The sequence below is a fragment of the Eptatretus burgeri genome, chromosome 9 (genome assembly GCF_056783735.1).
Source record: "Eptatretus burgeri isolate ZD-2024b chromosome 9, Ebu_testis_v1, whole genome shotgun sequence".
Taxonomy (NCBI): Eukaryota; Metazoa; Chordata; class Myxini; order Myxiniformes; family Myxinidae; genus Eptatretus; species Eptatretus burgeri.
Window position 1 is genome coordinate 64,536,244 of NC_140969.1, and position 18,043 is coordinate 64,554,286.

Below are 18,043 nucleotides of genomic sequence, written 5' to 3' on the forward strand. Positions count from 1 at the left end.
TGAGAGGGGGAGGCTGGGGATTTTTTGTTGAGTTGTTAGAACTATGTGTGAGTTTACCCACTATGTGTATGTGCATGTGTGTCACTGTGGTCTGTTGGGGGGGGAGTTGTGATGCAATCACCCTATTGGTAATGTGGTGGTGAATCTAAGACACCGAATTAGGAAATCTCAAGTGTGGAACACTTTATTCACATCTGCCACGCATTACTGCTATTCAAAGTGAAAATAATCAGTACCTTGTGTCTGTATGCTCTTACAAAGTAACAAAATGTGTAACAGAGGGACCCCGGTGAAACGATCTGTAACAAAATGTGTAACAAAATGTAACTTATGGGGGAATGATGCAGTGAGGGTTCAGTGTGAAACCAATCTTGAAGTCCTGGGTGAAAATAGTAGTTCCTTAAAGGATTCTCAATCTTTAAAAATAAATAAAATCCCTGTATGGTGCTGGTACTCAAACTTGACTTCCTGTGAGAGACAGGAAGCAGGCCTTAAATGGAGTACATCTGCCAGTTACCGGTAACAATGGCTTGTGATTAAATTGGATGGAAAACTGTTATGGTTACGTAAGACAAGTTTGACGAACCTTGCTTAAGGCCACCTGGGAGTGCGATATTAAAGTTTTTGTCTGGGTGTGGACTCACTGACACACCTACTGATGATGATACTCTCTCCTTCACAGGCTTAGGGAACGGGCAAGACTAACAATCCTCGACTAACCTGCTTGCATGTCGGACGATCTTGCATGATAACTCATTTATTGGGATGATCTTGGTAATTGAGGCTGTAGTCTTATCCTCTTAAAAATCCAGACATTTTGTGCATGGTCTTAGTTATTTTTATTTTTTTTTGGAACTTTTCCACAGTCAGTGCTTTTTTATATTTTTAAAGTCCTGTTTCCTTGCTTACCTTGTGCCTGTGATAAGTTTTGACACAAGACACACAAAAACTAAGGTACAAACTGTGATTTATCTTCACTAGCAGAGTACCCACCCTATGGGCGATCTTGTTCCAAGCATGCAACACGGTATTCTGATGCCTTCCTCTATTTCGGCAGTGAATAGGCAACTGACAACTCTATAGAGGCAAAAATAATAATCCGGGTTATGTGCATGAAGCAAAAACATACCTACTGCTTATAATTCAAAACACCTCACGACACTGGAAAACGTGTGGACAGGAATACTGTGCTGTAAATGGTGGAGACTTGAAATACCCTCCCCATACCTGTAGGTGGCACCACATGATGCACATTTACATAGAGAATTTGTATCCACCCCCCTCACTCCCCAAGACCACTGGCAAAGATTAAATAAAATACCCCTATACATTAATTGGGGTTACGCTGATCCTCTGTAGCAAGTCTACATGTAATTGGCCCAGAACTGTAGGAGTAGTAGCCCGACAAACAAACCCACAAACACCGTCAATTATAATCATCTGCTCGTCTGATTTTGCTCACACTTTTAGACTCTCATTAAGTCGGTCCTTGTTATCTGCTTTTGAGATGCCATATATTCCTCCTTCCTCTTTGTCATTCCTATTCAACCCACCTTACCCTTACCTGTCTAAAATGCCAAAGGCATTTGGTTTTATCAAGCTCGTTTTTTTATATATTTAAAAAAGGGTGTCCCAAAAAAATGTACTCACTCTTTAAATGATAATAAATGCGTTGTTTATTTACTTAGAAACAAGATTAATGGTTAAATGTATAAATGCATGTTTACAAATGTTCAAACTGACGATCATCACATTCCAAACACAGCTGATAACTCGGACCAATGGATTCAACAGCGTTACGAATGAACTGCAAGACATTGTCTTTCAGTTTCCTCTTTCAGCTCAGACTCTTGCTGGTTTTGAGCCGTAAACCTTATCTTTGAGATATCCCCATAAAAAGAAGTCCATTGGAGTGAGGTCTGGGGAACGTGCAGGGAATTCAACACTACCTCTTCGCCCAATCCATCTGTTTGGAAAAGTTGCTTCGAGATAAGCCCTTACATCACAGTGGTAGTGGAGAGGTGCTCCATCTTGCTGAAAGTAAATCTCTTCGTCACCAAATATCTCTTCGACACGTGGACCGACGGATTCCTGCAGCAAGTTTAAGTAAACATCCCCAGTGACAGTTTGGTCAAAAAAGAATGGCCCGAGGATGCCCGATGCTGATATCCCACACCACACTGTAATCCCTGGTAAGTTTAAATTGTGTTCCATAGTAACGTGCGGATTTTCAGGAGCCCAGTAGGTGCAATTGTGTCGGTTAATTGAGCCGTTTAACTTGAAGCTGGCCTCATCGGTCCAAACAATTTTGGATGGAAATGCTGCATCTTCTTCGCATTTGCCCAGGTACCACTCACAAAATTCAGCTCTCCGGTCAGGATCGTCTTCATTTCGAGCGTGCATTAATTTTGGAACGCAACTTTTCCAATTAATTCGCTTCAAAATGCGATGGGCGGTTGATTTTGGGATTCCTGTCTCACGAGCCATTTGTCGTACAGATTTCCGTGGGGATCGGTGGAGGGTTTCCAGCAATTGATTTTCCTTTGTGGGGGTGGTTGATGACCGTGGTCTTCCTGAACGCTCCTTATGGACGTCATGCACAGTTCCATCTGTTTCAAACTTATCTCGGATGCGAGCAATGGTGCGTCGTGTTGGTGGATCTTTGTGAAAATGTCTTCTAAATTGTCTTTGCACTTCCATGATGTTTTCGTGCTTCCAGTAGCACTTTATGATAAATTTTCTTTCTTCAACACCTAGTCGTACTTCTGCCATTATTAGGGTCAATTTGATCTGAAAATAAATGAAAAATTCAATGAGTTATGAGGAGCCAAAATGTGAGTACATTTTTTTGGGACACCCAGTATATATATATATATATATATATATATATATATATATATATATATATATATATATATATATATATATATATATATATATATATATATATATATATATATATATATACATATCAACCTCCATTTGCCTCGATAAGCCTGGTGTTGGCTTAATGGTAAGAGTGGTTGCCTTAAAATCTTAGGGTCTTGAGTTTGAGCCCTTGGCGTGGCATTAAATAACGCCGGGTGGGTTGATTTCGCCTGTCGTTCTTCCGAGGTCAGCAAAATAAGTGCCAGCTTACTACAAACGGGGCACTGCATTAGCAAGACTGGCGTGCTTTTCAACAATGATGCAACCAGCAGTCACAGGCTGCATACAAAATTATAAAATAGCTTGCCTCACTCATTTAACTTGATTGTTGATAACTATATTATTAGATACTTGATTTTGATGTGCATTAGAAGCATGCTTGATCCTGAATGTGCTTCCTGGGTTGTGTGCTTTTTCTTTTCTTTTTTTCTTTTTCCATGACTACAGGCAGGAAACGTCGTGACAGGAGAGATGGTGGAAGAGCTGCTGCTGGCAGGAGCTGACATTATCAAAGTCGGAATTGGCCCTGGTATGACTAGCAAACTCTCACGTAGTTTATAACTACACTTTAGGCTACATTATTAGGTCTGTGCTGCTGTAGGCTTAGCTGTTCGTGCAGCATGAAGAACATAATACTAACTGTGAGATTGAATCCCAACAAGATGAACACTGTAAGTTTGTTATCGCCAAGCTTGTGCAAATGTACTACACAATAAACTAATCTCCGAGCTGAAACCCAATGCACAAAGAGCATCTTGGTAATTGAGCTTGTGAAAATTGAGCATTAAAACAACAAAAAAAAAACTTTGATCCAGTGTTCTTTCCCCAGATTGTACCTTAATCAGTCAAAGAAATTGTAAATTTGATTGTGGTGTAACAGTATTGTTCTTAGGAAAATGTAGCCTTTGCTCTACTTTCACCATAGCTTGGATCTTTCATATTCCTAGAATCTGATAATCTGTGATTTTGTGTTAACACAAACTGAAGTTGTTATTACTTAAAGGTGATTACATAGACTTTTATATGTAGAAAGGGGAGAATCAGGATTGCCAATGTTTAAAGTTTTGTTTTGCCATAAAATGATTTTTGGAGGAGGGGGGCGGGGGGGGGCATTTAGTAGCGTGGGCGGGAGGTGCGAAGGGTGTTTTATTCGGTTCAGCTCATTTGAAATGGTTCCTTGAAAACCACAAACCTCAAGTGGTTCCATGTCCATGGATTGTGTGCAGGTTCTGTGTGTACAACTCGCAAGATGACTGGTGTGGGATACCCACAATTGAGTGCTGTGATTGAGTGTGCGGATGCCGCTCATGGTCTGGGCGGCCATATTATTTCGGTAAGGCCATACCATATTATTTTGCGGCCATACCTTGATGAAAACTAACATGATACTTTGTATTTTAACTGCTCTGTTTCGTTTAAAGCTGTGTTCACACAGATAATTCTTCATAACCAATTTGTACTCACTCCCAAATTTTGCCAAATAAATGAAAATATTTAATACGAGCCAGGCAGCAGTGGCATCATGAGGTGTAGCAGTGGATCGTATGCCAATTGCCACCGCATCAATTACCGCAGACAGTGCCCTCAGATACTGGAGCAGATAAAACGGGAGCAAATGTTTGAACAGCGTTCACACAGATGTCCTCCATACAAAAATATTAATGGTCCCAGATTTTCTAGCACGAAGCTTTGACGTATGTACTAACACGTTCACACGCGTCTCGGCTCTCAAAACTTTGGATCTATTCCAGACTAACTCTTACAATACTATAAATGCTTCAAAAAAAATCTCTCCGTAAATATTTAAAGCGACACATTTCCCATGCACAAAAACGTTACAATCGACATTTCTGGTTTCATTCATGACTGCTTTTAGTCCAGCAGCCATTTCTCATATGAGGCCAAATAAGGAAATTCGTTCAACACCCCCTACAGAAAAGGTTTGACTTGACACTGACAGGGTGGTCGAATAGACTCCATAGAACACCTCCAGGTCGTATGTGGTTTCAAATTGTGGCATCATTAAAATTCTACAGGTCATTATACATACCAAGGGTACTTGCCAAGAGGGTCACTGTGGGCTAGTAAAGTTTAGGGGAGGGGTAACGTAAACGTGAATATCTTTGTCTCGACTCAACCAATTTTCAATATTGAGTTATCATTGGCTTCCTATTATAATTCTCTATCAGAGTATGTACAGTTCTTTGAAAATGGCCTTTGCCATGGCATTACCAAAGCTAAAATATCACACTAATTCAAACTTTCTACCATTTTTAATTGTGTTCTCATATGAAGGTGAACGGTGTTTCTCAATTACTACTGGTATGTATACATTTTGGAAATAAAACGCTTAAGAAACTATTGTTCTGCAGAAATTCATATACATACAGAGGCACGCATAAAGAAAACGGCAACTGTTATTTTTAGCGTTCGTCTTTTACTAGTGTATCGCAACACGGAAGCACATACATCAGAGCCGAGCATAATGGTTGTCTTTGGCAACACGGAAGTACATTAGTGAAAGCAGAGTATAATAGTTGTCTCTGGCAGCACAGAAGCTACTCATTCATCATAGTGGATGATAATAGTTATCATGGTTGACACTGGGAGCTGTGCATGACAACACGGAAGCACATTAGTGAGAGCGAATGATAATAGTTGTGCATGGTTGCACGGAAACAAAATTCGTCAGAGCGGTTTGTAATACTGTATTTGTGTCTGGCAACAAGGAATCACATTCACCATGGAAGCATGAAGATGTCATCTGTTGTAACTTTTAGTCAGCGTCTTCTTCACCACTGGATTCAAAGATTGTTCTTGGATTTTCACAAGTTTCTTCGGCCATACATGCACATGCTTCTGTGCATGGCATGTGGTTGGTTCTGCATGTGCAGTCGGCTCGGTGACATAGAGACTTCTTGCAGTGACAGACAGTCAGCTCCGGAAGACCCCGTGGTGCTGGATCTTTGGTCATGAGCACAGGCTGCAGGGCACCATCCTGAATTTTACAGCCATGTCCAGCTGCTGGTGGAAGGCTCTGTGTAGGCTCCAATGCTCTCTTCCATACATAGACCTGGTAATTTCCTCGCTTCATATGTTGCTGTAAGCTGTCGAATGTAGGGGGGAGATTTTCATTTCTTTGTCCCTTTTGACAGAACTGCCAGTATCTCACATTGTTCACTTTCTTCCCAGCCCCCTTGGTTGTTGAGCACATTGCACATATGAAGCCTTCGCATGCTTCTGAAGTGCTGTTGCTGAGCTCTGGTTATTCTCCAAGCTGTCCCAGACTGGTCTGATGCTCTTTACTGTCAAGTAAGACATTGAAACCCTTTTGCTTGCCGAGTCCTGAGAGTGCACTGATTGAATCGCACCCAGTGAGTGCGTGGAAGCCGAGTAAAGCATTACACAGCTCAGGTCCTAGTTTGTGTGCCAAGCTGTGGATAGGAATATACCCAGCTTTATCCTTGATTCCAGTCCGAAACCACAGCTCCCGACACTGGAGTTTTCTGTTGTGTGTGGTGCAGAGGACAGCCACATCTGTGTCAGGTGATTGAATCACAATCCTGTTGTGATAATGAGAGGCATGTTTTTCATGTAGCAATATTCGTGTGTCTGCCTCTTCATGATCTGACTTGAGGGGAACCAGTTCTTCGCAGTGCCCTCTGATGACTAGCACAGACTTCTGTGGGTTCTTGAAACCACCACCGATGACTAGGTGTTGACCATCAAGCAGAGTGTCTACCCCTTTGTGGCACCATGTGTCTGCCAAGAAGGCACACAAGATGTCTTCGTTTTCTACATTTCCAATGTATTTGATCCACTGCTTTGGAATAGGAGTGGCTGACCCTTGGATTGTCACCTCTAAGGCTGCAGATGTTCCTCATTTCTCTCGCTCCCCAGCTTTGATTGAGAGGCTGGAGTACCGGTCGAAGACAACATCAACCCGCTGACAACCATTCCGACGTAGAGGGCAGTAACCAGGCTGTAATACTTTAATGCCATTTCACCGAAGTTTGCAGCACCAGCAGACTTTGTCATCTGTACCATCTGGTTGTACAGTTGAATGAATATCGACATTTCTGTACATATTCTGAAAGAGAATTATAATACGAAGCCAATGATACCTCAATATTGAAAATTGGTTGAGTCTCGACAAAGATATTCACGTTTACGTTACCCCTACCCTAAATTTTGCTAGCCCACAGTGACCCTCTTGGTAAGTACCCTTGGTATGTATAATGGCCTGTAGAATTTTAATGATACCACAATTTGAAACCACATACTATCTGGAGGTGTTCTATAGGGTCTATTATACCACTCTGTCAAGTCAAACCTTTTCTGTAGGGAGTGTTGAACGATTTCATTTTTTTCAGGTCCTTTGCTCCTGGATTATTTATGTTATACAAGACCATTGGAACAACCCCAAATCATTTTTAGCTGTTATACGTTACAACTAGTACATTTATAAAATGCTTGTTATAATCTTTTGTCACTTCACAACATTACCTTTGATGTTGATCCTTGTTGTCCAAGCATCCAACAAAGCAGATTTCCTTCCTTCCACTCAATAAATTTAATCCAACCAGATACCTCAATTCGACCTCGGTGGTCTTTGAAAAATCTGTCACCTTTCATTTAAGGATGACACTTTTGTGAGAAAAATGTATTAAACGTTGACGATATTTTCATTCAAATAACCTGGGGTATACTCGTGTGTGGGTTATACGGTATTTCACCAGATGGCATGTGACAGAACTATAGGGGGCCAAGTTAAATGTTTAAGTAGAGACAAGAGGCAGTTTTTTATATATTTTTTTGCAAGTTCACCTGTAATATCTATAATTGCAGTTCTTCCACATATGTTACCAACATATATAGGTAGTGGACAAAAGAAATTTGAAATGCCTGGGTAAATGAAAGACAAGTACATTGAGAGCAGCTTCTTCCACACAGGTGTGGCCCATGTGTGAATTAAACAAATAACATCCAGCATGCTTACTACCTGGAATTTGCTATCTCTAAGAGTGGATGATCACTGGTCTCTGCTATTATCTAAGCTCCAGCATTTGAACATCAGTATTGCAGCACTCTGAGGTTCTGAGACCAGATTGTGGTGAGATCATGGCGGGTGGTTACACTTACCACTGGTCTGGTCGCACTGATTGTCCCATGATAATTGAGGAAACACCGGTCAACGAGCGTATTGTGAGACTGAGGATTCGTCACTCTTTGGGTGTCATTTCCTTCGTCTTTGTATATGCTCAAACTGAGGTAAGTGAGCTCACTGAAGGAGACATTCTATGCTGCCCTCATGTCTGTGGTTGATCAGTGCCCCAGGCGAAATACTCTTTGACTCTTGGGGGATTTCATTGTGTTGGCTGGCACTGATGGGGATGGTGATGAGACATGTGTTGGTCCCCATGGGTCTGGAACTGTGAACCAGACTAGCACTCAGTTCCTTGACTTTGCAAAGTCATGGATTTAGGGTGGCTGATTCATGGTTTCAGCGCCCACAGGCTCATCGCTGGACTCGGTATGCCGATGCTGGTGGTGTGGCAAAGGAGATTGACCACGTGTTCGTTGATGGGCATTGGAGGATGCTCCAGAACTGAAGGGTCTACCAGACTACTCAGTTCCTCAATACAGACCACAGGCTTCTCATAGCAACTCAGAAGTTTCAGCTTAAATCTGGGAGAATGGTACTATTCCAGCCTAGGCTGGATGTTGGCAAGCTCAAGGATGAGAGGGTCGCTGAGGAGTTTGCGAACAGGGTGAGTGGAGATTTGGACGGGGCTGGCTGTTTTGGGGGATTTTGAAGAGTTGTGGAGTGCCTTCAAAACTACCATCCTTGATGTTGTCGGTGGTTGTCTTGGAACCTACCCTCAGGTGAAGAAGAACTTTGTTTTCCAAGAGACATTGAATACCATTGACCAGAGTCGCAGGGCCAGGCTTAATGGCAAAGCTGAGCAGTTCAGGGACCTGAAGCGTAAAATTGTACATTTGCTGAGGACGGACAAGGAAGCCTATTTTGGAGAAATCTGTGAAAGGGTAGAGCATCACCTGTGGTCAATTGATTCTCGTCCAGCTTGCAGAGGAATTTGTGCATTGCATTCCTCCAAGCCTATCCCTCAATGTACTGCGGTTAGAGCAGAGGGTCGTGAGCTCTTGACATCTTGACTCATCGCTGGACTATGCTACTATCTTGACTGTACCTGTTTGTGGTGAGGATGTTGAGGTCACAGGGAGATTCACTTACTTTGGCAGTGATATTCATGTCTCCATGTTGTGAGCTGACTCGACATCTGGGTCAGGCCTGGGGAGTCATGGATTTACTGGATCATGGAGTATGTGCTATGGGTACCTATGCAGGAAGAGGAAAGTCCAAGTCCAAGTCCTTCCCGTCTTGCTCTCCGGATATGAGACTTTGACTCTGACCAAGGATCTGAGATGGAGACTTGACTCCTTCGATACCAGGTCTCTTCGGAGAATTCTTGGCTATCGCTGGTCAGATATTATGTACAATGAGTGGTTGCTGAGTGAGACTCAAATGAGATTTGTCACCTGTATGGTCCGTGAGAGTCAACTGCGGCTGGATGGATATGTGGCTCGTTTTCCTGACGCTGATCCTGCTCACCAGATGCGTGGTTGCAGCAGGTTGATCGGCACCTCAAGGATATGGGGATGGGGCAGATATCTGCCTGGGGTATGGCCAGAGGTCCCTGGAGTACCGGCGGAAAGTGGATGCAGCGATGCCTTGCTCCTGCACATGCTCTTGTATCTGACCTGATGTTTGGGGTCACATATCGAAATGTTGCACAGACCTGGTTGCCTGTAATTATGGCTTGCATGGCTGCAAGAGGAGATCTCAGTGAGTTTGAAAGAGGGGTGATTGTTATGGTGCGTTTGGCAGGAGCTTTCATGACAAAGACAGCTCAACTTGCTGCTGATTCACGAGCAACGGTGTCCAAGGTGATGGTGGCATGGAACTCCGAGATAAAGACATCATCAGTGAAGCACAACAGTGGGTGGAAGCGCATCCTCCAGGATTGTGATCTCCGTGCATCAATTTGAAGTGCAAAGGAAAGCAGGCGAGCAACTGCATATCAATTGGCTGTAAATTCCAACCTGCGTGTTTCCTTTCTTTTTCTCCACTACCTGTATATCTAATTACAAGGTACCGGTAATCTTCCGTAAAGCTCACAAAGTCCTCGTCTTCTGTGTCGCTGTGAAACGGCCGAAGCAGCTCAAAGTCGGCAGGTGTGGGTCTGTCGCAATCCATATCATCATGCTTGTCTTCCTCTTCTCCAGAAATCAGCCCTCTTTTTCATCAACTTTCAGTTTGAATTCAGACATGAAACTTTTACGTTTTCTCTTACTTGTACTGATAGCAGGGTTGTGTTCAGTTCCCAAGCAGTTAGCTAGTGCTTGCCAAGCCAACCGTTCCTCAACAATTTAGAATGGAGTGCTTGCTTGAGTGCTTAAGCCACTTGGCGAGCACTCTCCAAGAAACTCAACACTGAACACACCCCTGCCATTGTTCGGCAGGGACTTGTAATGGTATGGACGATTTTGTGGAACTAGTACGGGCCCGTAGGTGAGTGCCAGTATGTGCAGCCCTCTCTCGCCCCCCCCTCTCGCCCCCTCTCTCGCCCCCCCCACTCTCATCCCACCTCTCTCACCCCTCGTCTCGCCCTTCCTCTCCCCCCTCCTCTCTCGCCCCCACTCTCATCCCCCCCCTCTCCCGTCTCTCTCTCTCGCAGATATTGTTCGAAAGATAAATGGCCGTAACTTGGGAACCGCTCGTCCGATTAATATCAAAACTCGAAAAGGCACATCCATGGGTCCCCAGCAATATTCCTGGCAATTTTCAATCAGATCAGACCGTCACTCATGCAAAAAATAAATAAATAAAAATAAACAAACATTAATTGTGACGTCATTCGTGATGTCATAGCACCGTGTCTTGTCATGGGTCGACAGATAAATGGCCGTAACTTGGGAACCGCTTATCCGATTAATATTGTTGTGAATTCGCACCCGCCGGCGTGCGAGCGGCCATGTAACTCGAATCGCGGCACCTCGCCCACCGGACGGACAATTCTGTCGTGACCCTCTCGGACTAACGCAGGGAACTAGTCACGGGTGGGCCTTTCGGCCTCACCACGATCGTGCCAATCGGCCCCCCGCATGGGATAGGGTTGTTCGCCAAATTTGACCTACCTAAGTACCCACACGGAGGGTAGACCGGGCGATCGCACCTCGCCGCAGGTCGACTCCGGACACGGGCCAATTAAGCTACCCGTTCCATACTATCGGGATAACCGAGCGGTGTTATCGTCGACCTCGACGGTTCCGATTAATTATCGGGCATATTAAGCCCACTACCAACCCTTTAAGTGAAGCAAGATGGAGATTCAATTAAAGAAAAGACGAAGCAAAACGGGAAAACAGTTCAACATAACGCACATTTATTCCGCGGCACACGGAGAGCACACATATACAATTACAATAATTATGCACCAAAAGCAGATGTAACAAAAGAAACACAACAATGCAGATCTACTACCGACTACACGAGCACACGGCAACACTTACACAGTTTTACTTTACAGACGGCGCCGACAACACATTTACTCAAAAGCAAAAGAAAAGGGCCACCCTCAAAGACAAGGGGGCAGACGGGGCCTGTGGGCCGCGAGACCGGGTGGATCCTACCTGTGTCTTGTGATGAACCGCAAATGTCGCGGCGCCCCGACTCCACCCTCCTTCGCGGGTTTCGTTGGCACTGCTTGGAGTGGGGTGGGAACGGGGCCCCCTTTTCGCACTATCTCAGCGCGGGGGGACAAAGGGGGGAAATGTTGATGCTCTGGGGAAAGACGATAGCTCGCTTGCTTGGGTCCCGCGACGAGCGACTCCACTGCGACCTCGTCGCCGACTGCCGTCTTCCTTGCCTCGGACCCGAGCTATCCGGTCCCCCTCCCCAATTCTCCACAGCCGACTGCAGCAAATCACCTCGACCGCGCTCCAGGCTCCAGGCTTCCCCTCTCCGCAGCTCCCTGACAGACTCCGAACCCCGACAGACTGCCACTCTCCAGACCCGACTTGACTGCCTCGACCTTCCTGACTCCAACTGTGACTGCCTCCAACCTTCTCTCCAACTCAAAACTGACCAAATTCGCCCCGTGCTCGGCGCTTTATAGTCCGGCAGGAGAACCCATATGCAAATTTCTGGATCAGAACGAGCTCGGGGGTGGAGCCACGCTCGCCCATTGGACGGAGAAAAAGGGGCGTGAGTCTCCCCTGATCCTCGAATTTGCATATATCGATTCTACTGCGACACGCCTGGAGGCGGGGCCAAACCGCCCCGCGCTTGCTGATTGGACGGATCAGAAGTGGGCGTGTATCATTCCTGATCCGACTTCTCCTCGGAAAGGCCGCTATTTGCACCCGCGGCTCGGCGCGCGTCCTGTACGAGTCCAGGACAGCCTGACGCTCGGTGCCCACAAGTGGTGCGTGAATGGTGGCAGAAGGAGGAGAGGTGAAGGTGGTGGAGGGTTTATTGTGGTGGTTTATGGCCATGGCGACGTTTGGAATGGCGGTGATGCGATGTTTGCGGGAGCGAGTTGTGAAGGTAAAGGTCGTGGCTGTTGGCGTTGTTGTTGTGAAGCGGCGTTGCAGGTGGTGGTTTTGTGTGATGGCGGTTGAGACGTGGTTGGTTCAAAATAAAGATAGAACAGAAAAACGGCTATCTTACAGGTCGCAGCCCGAATGAATCACATTTATTCCCTCTAAACAACGGGTTTGGGGCTAACTTCACATGTACTTACAGAGATATCTCACCTACGGGACCTGAATGGTGGTTTGCGAATTTCCTCAACCGCAACAATATCAAACCTTGAAAAGGCACATCCGCGGGTCCCCAGCAATATTCCTGGAAAGTTTCAATCGTGCAAAATAAATAATAAAAAATAAATAAACATTAATTGTGATGTCATTCGTGATGTCATAGCACTGTGTATTGTCATTGGTCGACAGATAAATGGCCGTAACTTGGGAACCGCTCGTCCGATCGATATCAAACCTTGAAAAGGCACATCCGCGGGTCTCCGGCAATATTCCTGGCAAGTTTCAATGAGATCGGACCGGCGGTCATCAAGAAACGGCGGTCGCAGACAGACAGACAGACAGACAGACAGAGACACACAGAGATTGCTGGAATTATAGATAGATGATAGAAAATTCAACAGCCTGCAGGGTATTTATACATTTATAATGGGTGAGCAGCGTGGTTTCTGGGTGCATTAGTACCAGAAATCATGCTGGTTTTTAACACATCGGTACAGTAAACTTTAATACCTTAAACCCTTTCTCGAGATATTCATTTTAATCTCGATTAGATATTTACCGCAGTTGTATTTGAAAAGAACCGTTTATTGGCCCTCGACGACAAAGCCGTGTCGGCTACTGGGGATATGGAGATAGTGGAGAGGAAAGCTGGCTTGCAGGTTTTTCCTCCAGGTGTAGGGTATACCGGAGAGTGGGTTATTTGTATGAAAATACAGTACGTTTGGGCAGATAACTACAAAGAAGCTATCTTGTAGAGCAAGGTGGCAGTGGAAGCCAAGCAGAGTTTTGATTTCGGAAGGAGGACAAGGAGATGGTGTGAACATTCGAAACAATCTTGAGCTGATAAGATAAATGGATAACTTTAACAGGTGGCTTTGTCTCCTTTGTAAATGTGCTATGAATTTGGAATTATTTACTTGTACTGTATTAATGATAATATTGTGTGATGCATTTTCCCTGACTTCCTTCTTGCTGCCGTCACCTGTATACAGGATGGAGGTTGCACGTGTCCTGGAGATGTCTCAAAAGCTTTTGGTAATGATGTTCTTCCAATATGCTCTTTAAATGCTATTGTCGGCAGAATTGTGGCCACGGTGAAATATGGCCACATGTTGAAATTGGAATAGATGGAGACTTGGCATTCCAAAATGGCCAAATGTAAATAAATACCCCAAAATTTGGCAGTTCCATCAAGTGGAATTATTCTGTCCCAAAGAGGAACTGGGAAAAGGAGATTTGGAAATCATTCATTTAAAGGATTTCCAAATGGTAGCTGTTGTGCTTCAACAACCTGGATTTGATCATGGTGAGGATGAGCAATGCTGCCTGAGGAACGTGATTTAATTTGAGATAGCTTTGGTTTCCACGTGCATTATATAATACACAGTGCACACTGATCCTGGTATCACTTGGATTGGATACAAGTACTGCAAACAAACAAATGAACACTTTACATCATGGGTACTTGGAGCTGAAAAATGGGTCGGATCATAATACTCAGTTACACACACCTTCCAACACTGTGCATGCACTGTTTTGTTATGGAGCATTGTGAAGAGTTAGATTCCAAAATGAGATATCTCTCTTTGGTTGTAGGACACTGCTTTTTTGGGGGGGAACGAAACCAAGTTTTTCTGTGTGAAACTAGATGATGCAAGTAGTGTTCAAGGAATATATTTTGCTTGCATGAATCTACGACCATGGAGCATAGCGATGCTGCTGGTAACTCGCTAAACGTGGGATTGTCTTCTTGTGTTTTGGAATCAAACTAGTCATGTAATGGTTCAATTTGGTGCATTCTGCCATATGTGGGGTTACTGTGACTCCCACAGGAGCTGGTGCAGACTTCGTCATGCTGGGTGGAATGTTTGCTGGGCACAACGAATGTGAGGGTTCCATCATTGAACGGAATGGCAAGAAAATGAAGCTGTTTTACGGCATGAGCTCGGATACAGCCATGCGCAAATATGCTGGAGGTGTTGCAGACTACCGGTCAGTTTTGAGATCATGAATGATGAATAGAACAGGCAGGGTTTATTATGGATGTGGAACAATGTATAGTGTAACACCGATTTGTTCTTTTGTCTGGCCTGTGGCATGAAAATCCATTGACAGCGTTTGGACAGACAACCTTTTGCCTATAACAATGAGTAACTTGGATGGAAGGAAGTGGGAGTTTGAGTTCAGGCCTGGACTAGAATTTGAATAGTTAGCACAATTGTTTGTTGATATGATAATAATCTGAAGGATGCCATGCTTCTCATTTGGATGGACATTTAGGTAACGGGAGTGTCGAGGGATTAAGAATTAGTTTGAATGTTGACTTGATAATTATGAATCTTTGCTTAAACAAATGACTTATTGAGATGGTACAAGATAGACCGGAAAGGGACCTTTTGTCCACGTGCAGCGCTTCTGAAGGCAAGACCATCGAAGTGGAGTGTCGAGGAGATGTCGAGAACACCGTGCGAGACATCCTGGGTGGCGTACGGTCAACGTGCACGTATGTTGGTGCTTCAAAATTGAAGGAGCTTAGCCGGCGGGCAACTTTCATCAGAGTTACACAGCAGATTAACAACATCTTCAACTGATCTTCCTTTGTAAAATGTTGTTCAAGCACTTGCTCAAATTGTTCCAGTCTGTCTGAGTCGACTTTGAAACTGATAATTGTATTTCTGCTTCGAGTTAGTGAGTTGTGATTATTTTCAAGATTTATGAATTTATAGGTCTCATCTTCAAGATGAGTAAAGGGTTGTTTTTGGAAAAAGAAAAGGCTGCTCTGCAAACTTGTGGTTCATTGTAGTTTGACATGTTTATCCGTTACATTGTCTTTAAATTTAAAGAACTGCAGGTGTATGACCAAGAAGCAAACAAAATATTTCTCAAAATAAATACAGTAATAGAAAAAAGAAGAAGCTCTTCTCTGATCAAAATTAACCAATGTTCAGACCTAAATCAGAGGCTCTACTCTTTAGTAAAATTTAATTGCTGTTCATCAGTAGCCTATTAATGTTGAAATGGACAAGTAAAGGGAAATTTTCAATCCACAAAATCCATCTACTACTTGACATGTAAGGGTTGGAAGCCAAATAATTATCGATTCAACTTGGTTTATCTTTCTAATGTGGTTAAACCAGTTGCTTCAATGTACAGTACAATAAAATAAGCTGTGCTGCCTCCTCTTCTTGATGAGACACGGTTGTTTTGTGAAACATGACCAACTCGTGCTGTTGCATCTTATGGGCTTGACCATCATTTAAAATATAAACGATGGTTGTTCACGTTTATTATGTATATATATATATATATGTATATATATATGTATATATATATATATATATATATATATATATATATATATATATATATATATATATATATATATATATATATATATCGACATAAACTTGATATCAACATGGCTGTCACAGCAAGGGCACGCCGCGCCAGCGGCGAATGAGATTTGCGAGGTGGCGCACAATGCCCGAGGCTTGTGCTGGGTCACGGGTGCGGAAGGAGCGTGTGAGGATGTTGTGGAATGACCCGAAGCCGATGGCTACCACGGTGCACGTGAGGCACACCACGTTGTAGGGCATGCTGAAGTCTGGGGTCGGTAGTGACACAAGCAGCGTCTGCGTATACAGTCTGCTCAAGTGGCCTGTGTCGCGTACCAGAGGCCTGATGGAAAGGGGTGAACACAAGGATGCATGCATGCCATAAGAGATGGTGATTGCAGTTATGGAAGAGATTAAATAATTTGGGAGGAAAAAACAAAAACAGTGACTTAAGAACATCACAGGATTTGCAGAGCAGTCATGTTCGAGAAAATATATTTCTTGTCTAATCCTGGATTCCAATACACTGCTGGGAAATGAACTCTGGCACAAACCCAACCACCCCAAACTAGACACTGTTCTTTAGCTAAGGTTTTGTACAATCAGGTAGCCCATCAAAAGTGACTTTCATTGAAATGTATGACCAAGGTAGACACTTGTACAATAGTCAATTAAGACAATCAACAATTCTGCTTGAATGGCTTCATTTGTGACATTTACAGCTTTTCATGTCATGATAAGCTCTGCTCATGTGGCTCATTGCCAGACTTCCTTTCCTAGCAGTTGGAAGGGGTGTGGAGAAACTGGCAGGATGTGTTTTGTTTTGGTTTTTTTGCCCCAACTGGTGTATTTGGTATATCCGGTCATTGTATTAGGTTTGTTGGATTTGATTAATCACTTCTTGTGAATTATTAATCGATTGTACTGCATGATCCATACCTTCTGTGCTATTCCAAATGTAGTTACCATGACCACTCCTATGGAATTTGTACAATCCTGTTGACAGCTTGCAACAAATCTTTGGAAACGTTGCCTTGTTTGTCTGAACCAATAGCTCACGAAGTTCAGATCCCAGGTTGAAATCCCACGTACTATGTGTTTGTCCATTGCATACTAATCTGCTTGTAATAATTCACATTAAAGTCCATTGATATCTACTAATGTTTTGATCTTGTGTAATTTTTGTGCAAACTCTTCCATGAGACAAAGGTCAATGGAGTAAAAAAAAAAAAAGATTGAGATTCATTCAGTTTAGGTGGCTGCACTCAAATTAAACCAACATCGGAGCCTAAAGTGAACAGCATTTAGTTGAGTGAAGTCTGTTGGACTGTCTTCTTGTTGAGGTCAGAAAGGATTTCTGGACCCGAACCAAAATCGAATTGGCTTGTTCTTGTCACCTACCCTAATCATTCAACAACTTGTGTCATAATGTCAATAATTTTTTGAAATATCATGCTCGATATCGTTTCTGACCCAATCTCTCAATGGTGAAGAATCACTTGATAAATTAAAAAAAATTCTCATCCAGATATTTTCATCCTTGTCATACGCCCAACCTGTCCACAAAGTTTCGTCCGAATCTGCATTACTTTTAAGACATCCTGCTCACAGACGAGTGAAAACATAACCTCCATCCACCTTCAGTCGTGATGGTAATTACTGCCACAAGGTATTACATGACCACCTTCAACTTGACAGGTGCAAGAGCAGCCATCGCTTACAAATACAACTACCTGTTAACACCAACATGGCCAAATCAAATCGAAAATGCTACAAAATATAAATTTTTGAACGGCACTAAAAAAATGGATGTGTTGGAGGATTCATTGACGAGGCCATAATTGGAAAAGTAAAGTAAATTTGTCTTAACAGGGATTGAGGTGATGTCGAGTCAATGGACAAAGTGATCAAGATTAACATATCCGTATCAAGAT

General features: G+C 43.5%; 2 protein-coding genes across 5 annotated transcripts in view; one reads left to right on the forward strand and one right to left on the reverse strand.

Moving 5' to 3' along the window:
• Positions 1–17,270, forward strand: part of GMPR2 (guanosine monophosphate reductase 2) — a 50,191-nt gene extending 32,921 nt beyond the window's left edge. For both annotated transcript variants that reach the window (XM_085895404.1, XM_085895405.1), the window contains exons 6-10: positions 3,376–3,457; positions 4,155–4,261; positions 13,767–13,809; positions 14,607–14,766; positions 15,185–17,270. In XM_085895404.1, coding sequence (XP_085751530.1) covers positions 3,376–3,457; positions 4,155–4,261; positions 13,767–13,809; positions 14,607–14,766; positions 15,185–15,365 — 573 coding nt within the window. In that variant the 3' untranslated portion in view covers positions 15,366–17,270. The remainder of the gene's footprint in view (positions 1–3,375; positions 3,458–4,154; positions 4,262–13,766; positions 13,810–14,606; positions 14,767–15,184) is intronic.
• PIGT (phosphatidylinositol glycan anchor biosynthesis class T) overlaps positions 15,730–18,043 on the reverse strand; it is an 84,015-nt gene continuing 81,701 nt past the window's right edge. For all 3 annotated transcript variants that reach the window (XM_085895403.1, XM_085895401.1, XM_085895400.1), the window contains exon 12: positions 15,730–16,452. In XM_085895403.1, coding sequence (XP_085751529.1) covers positions 16,200–16,452 — 253 coding nt within the window. In that variant the 3' untranslated portion in view covers positions 15,730–16,199. The remainder of the gene's footprint in view (positions 16,453–18,043) is intronic.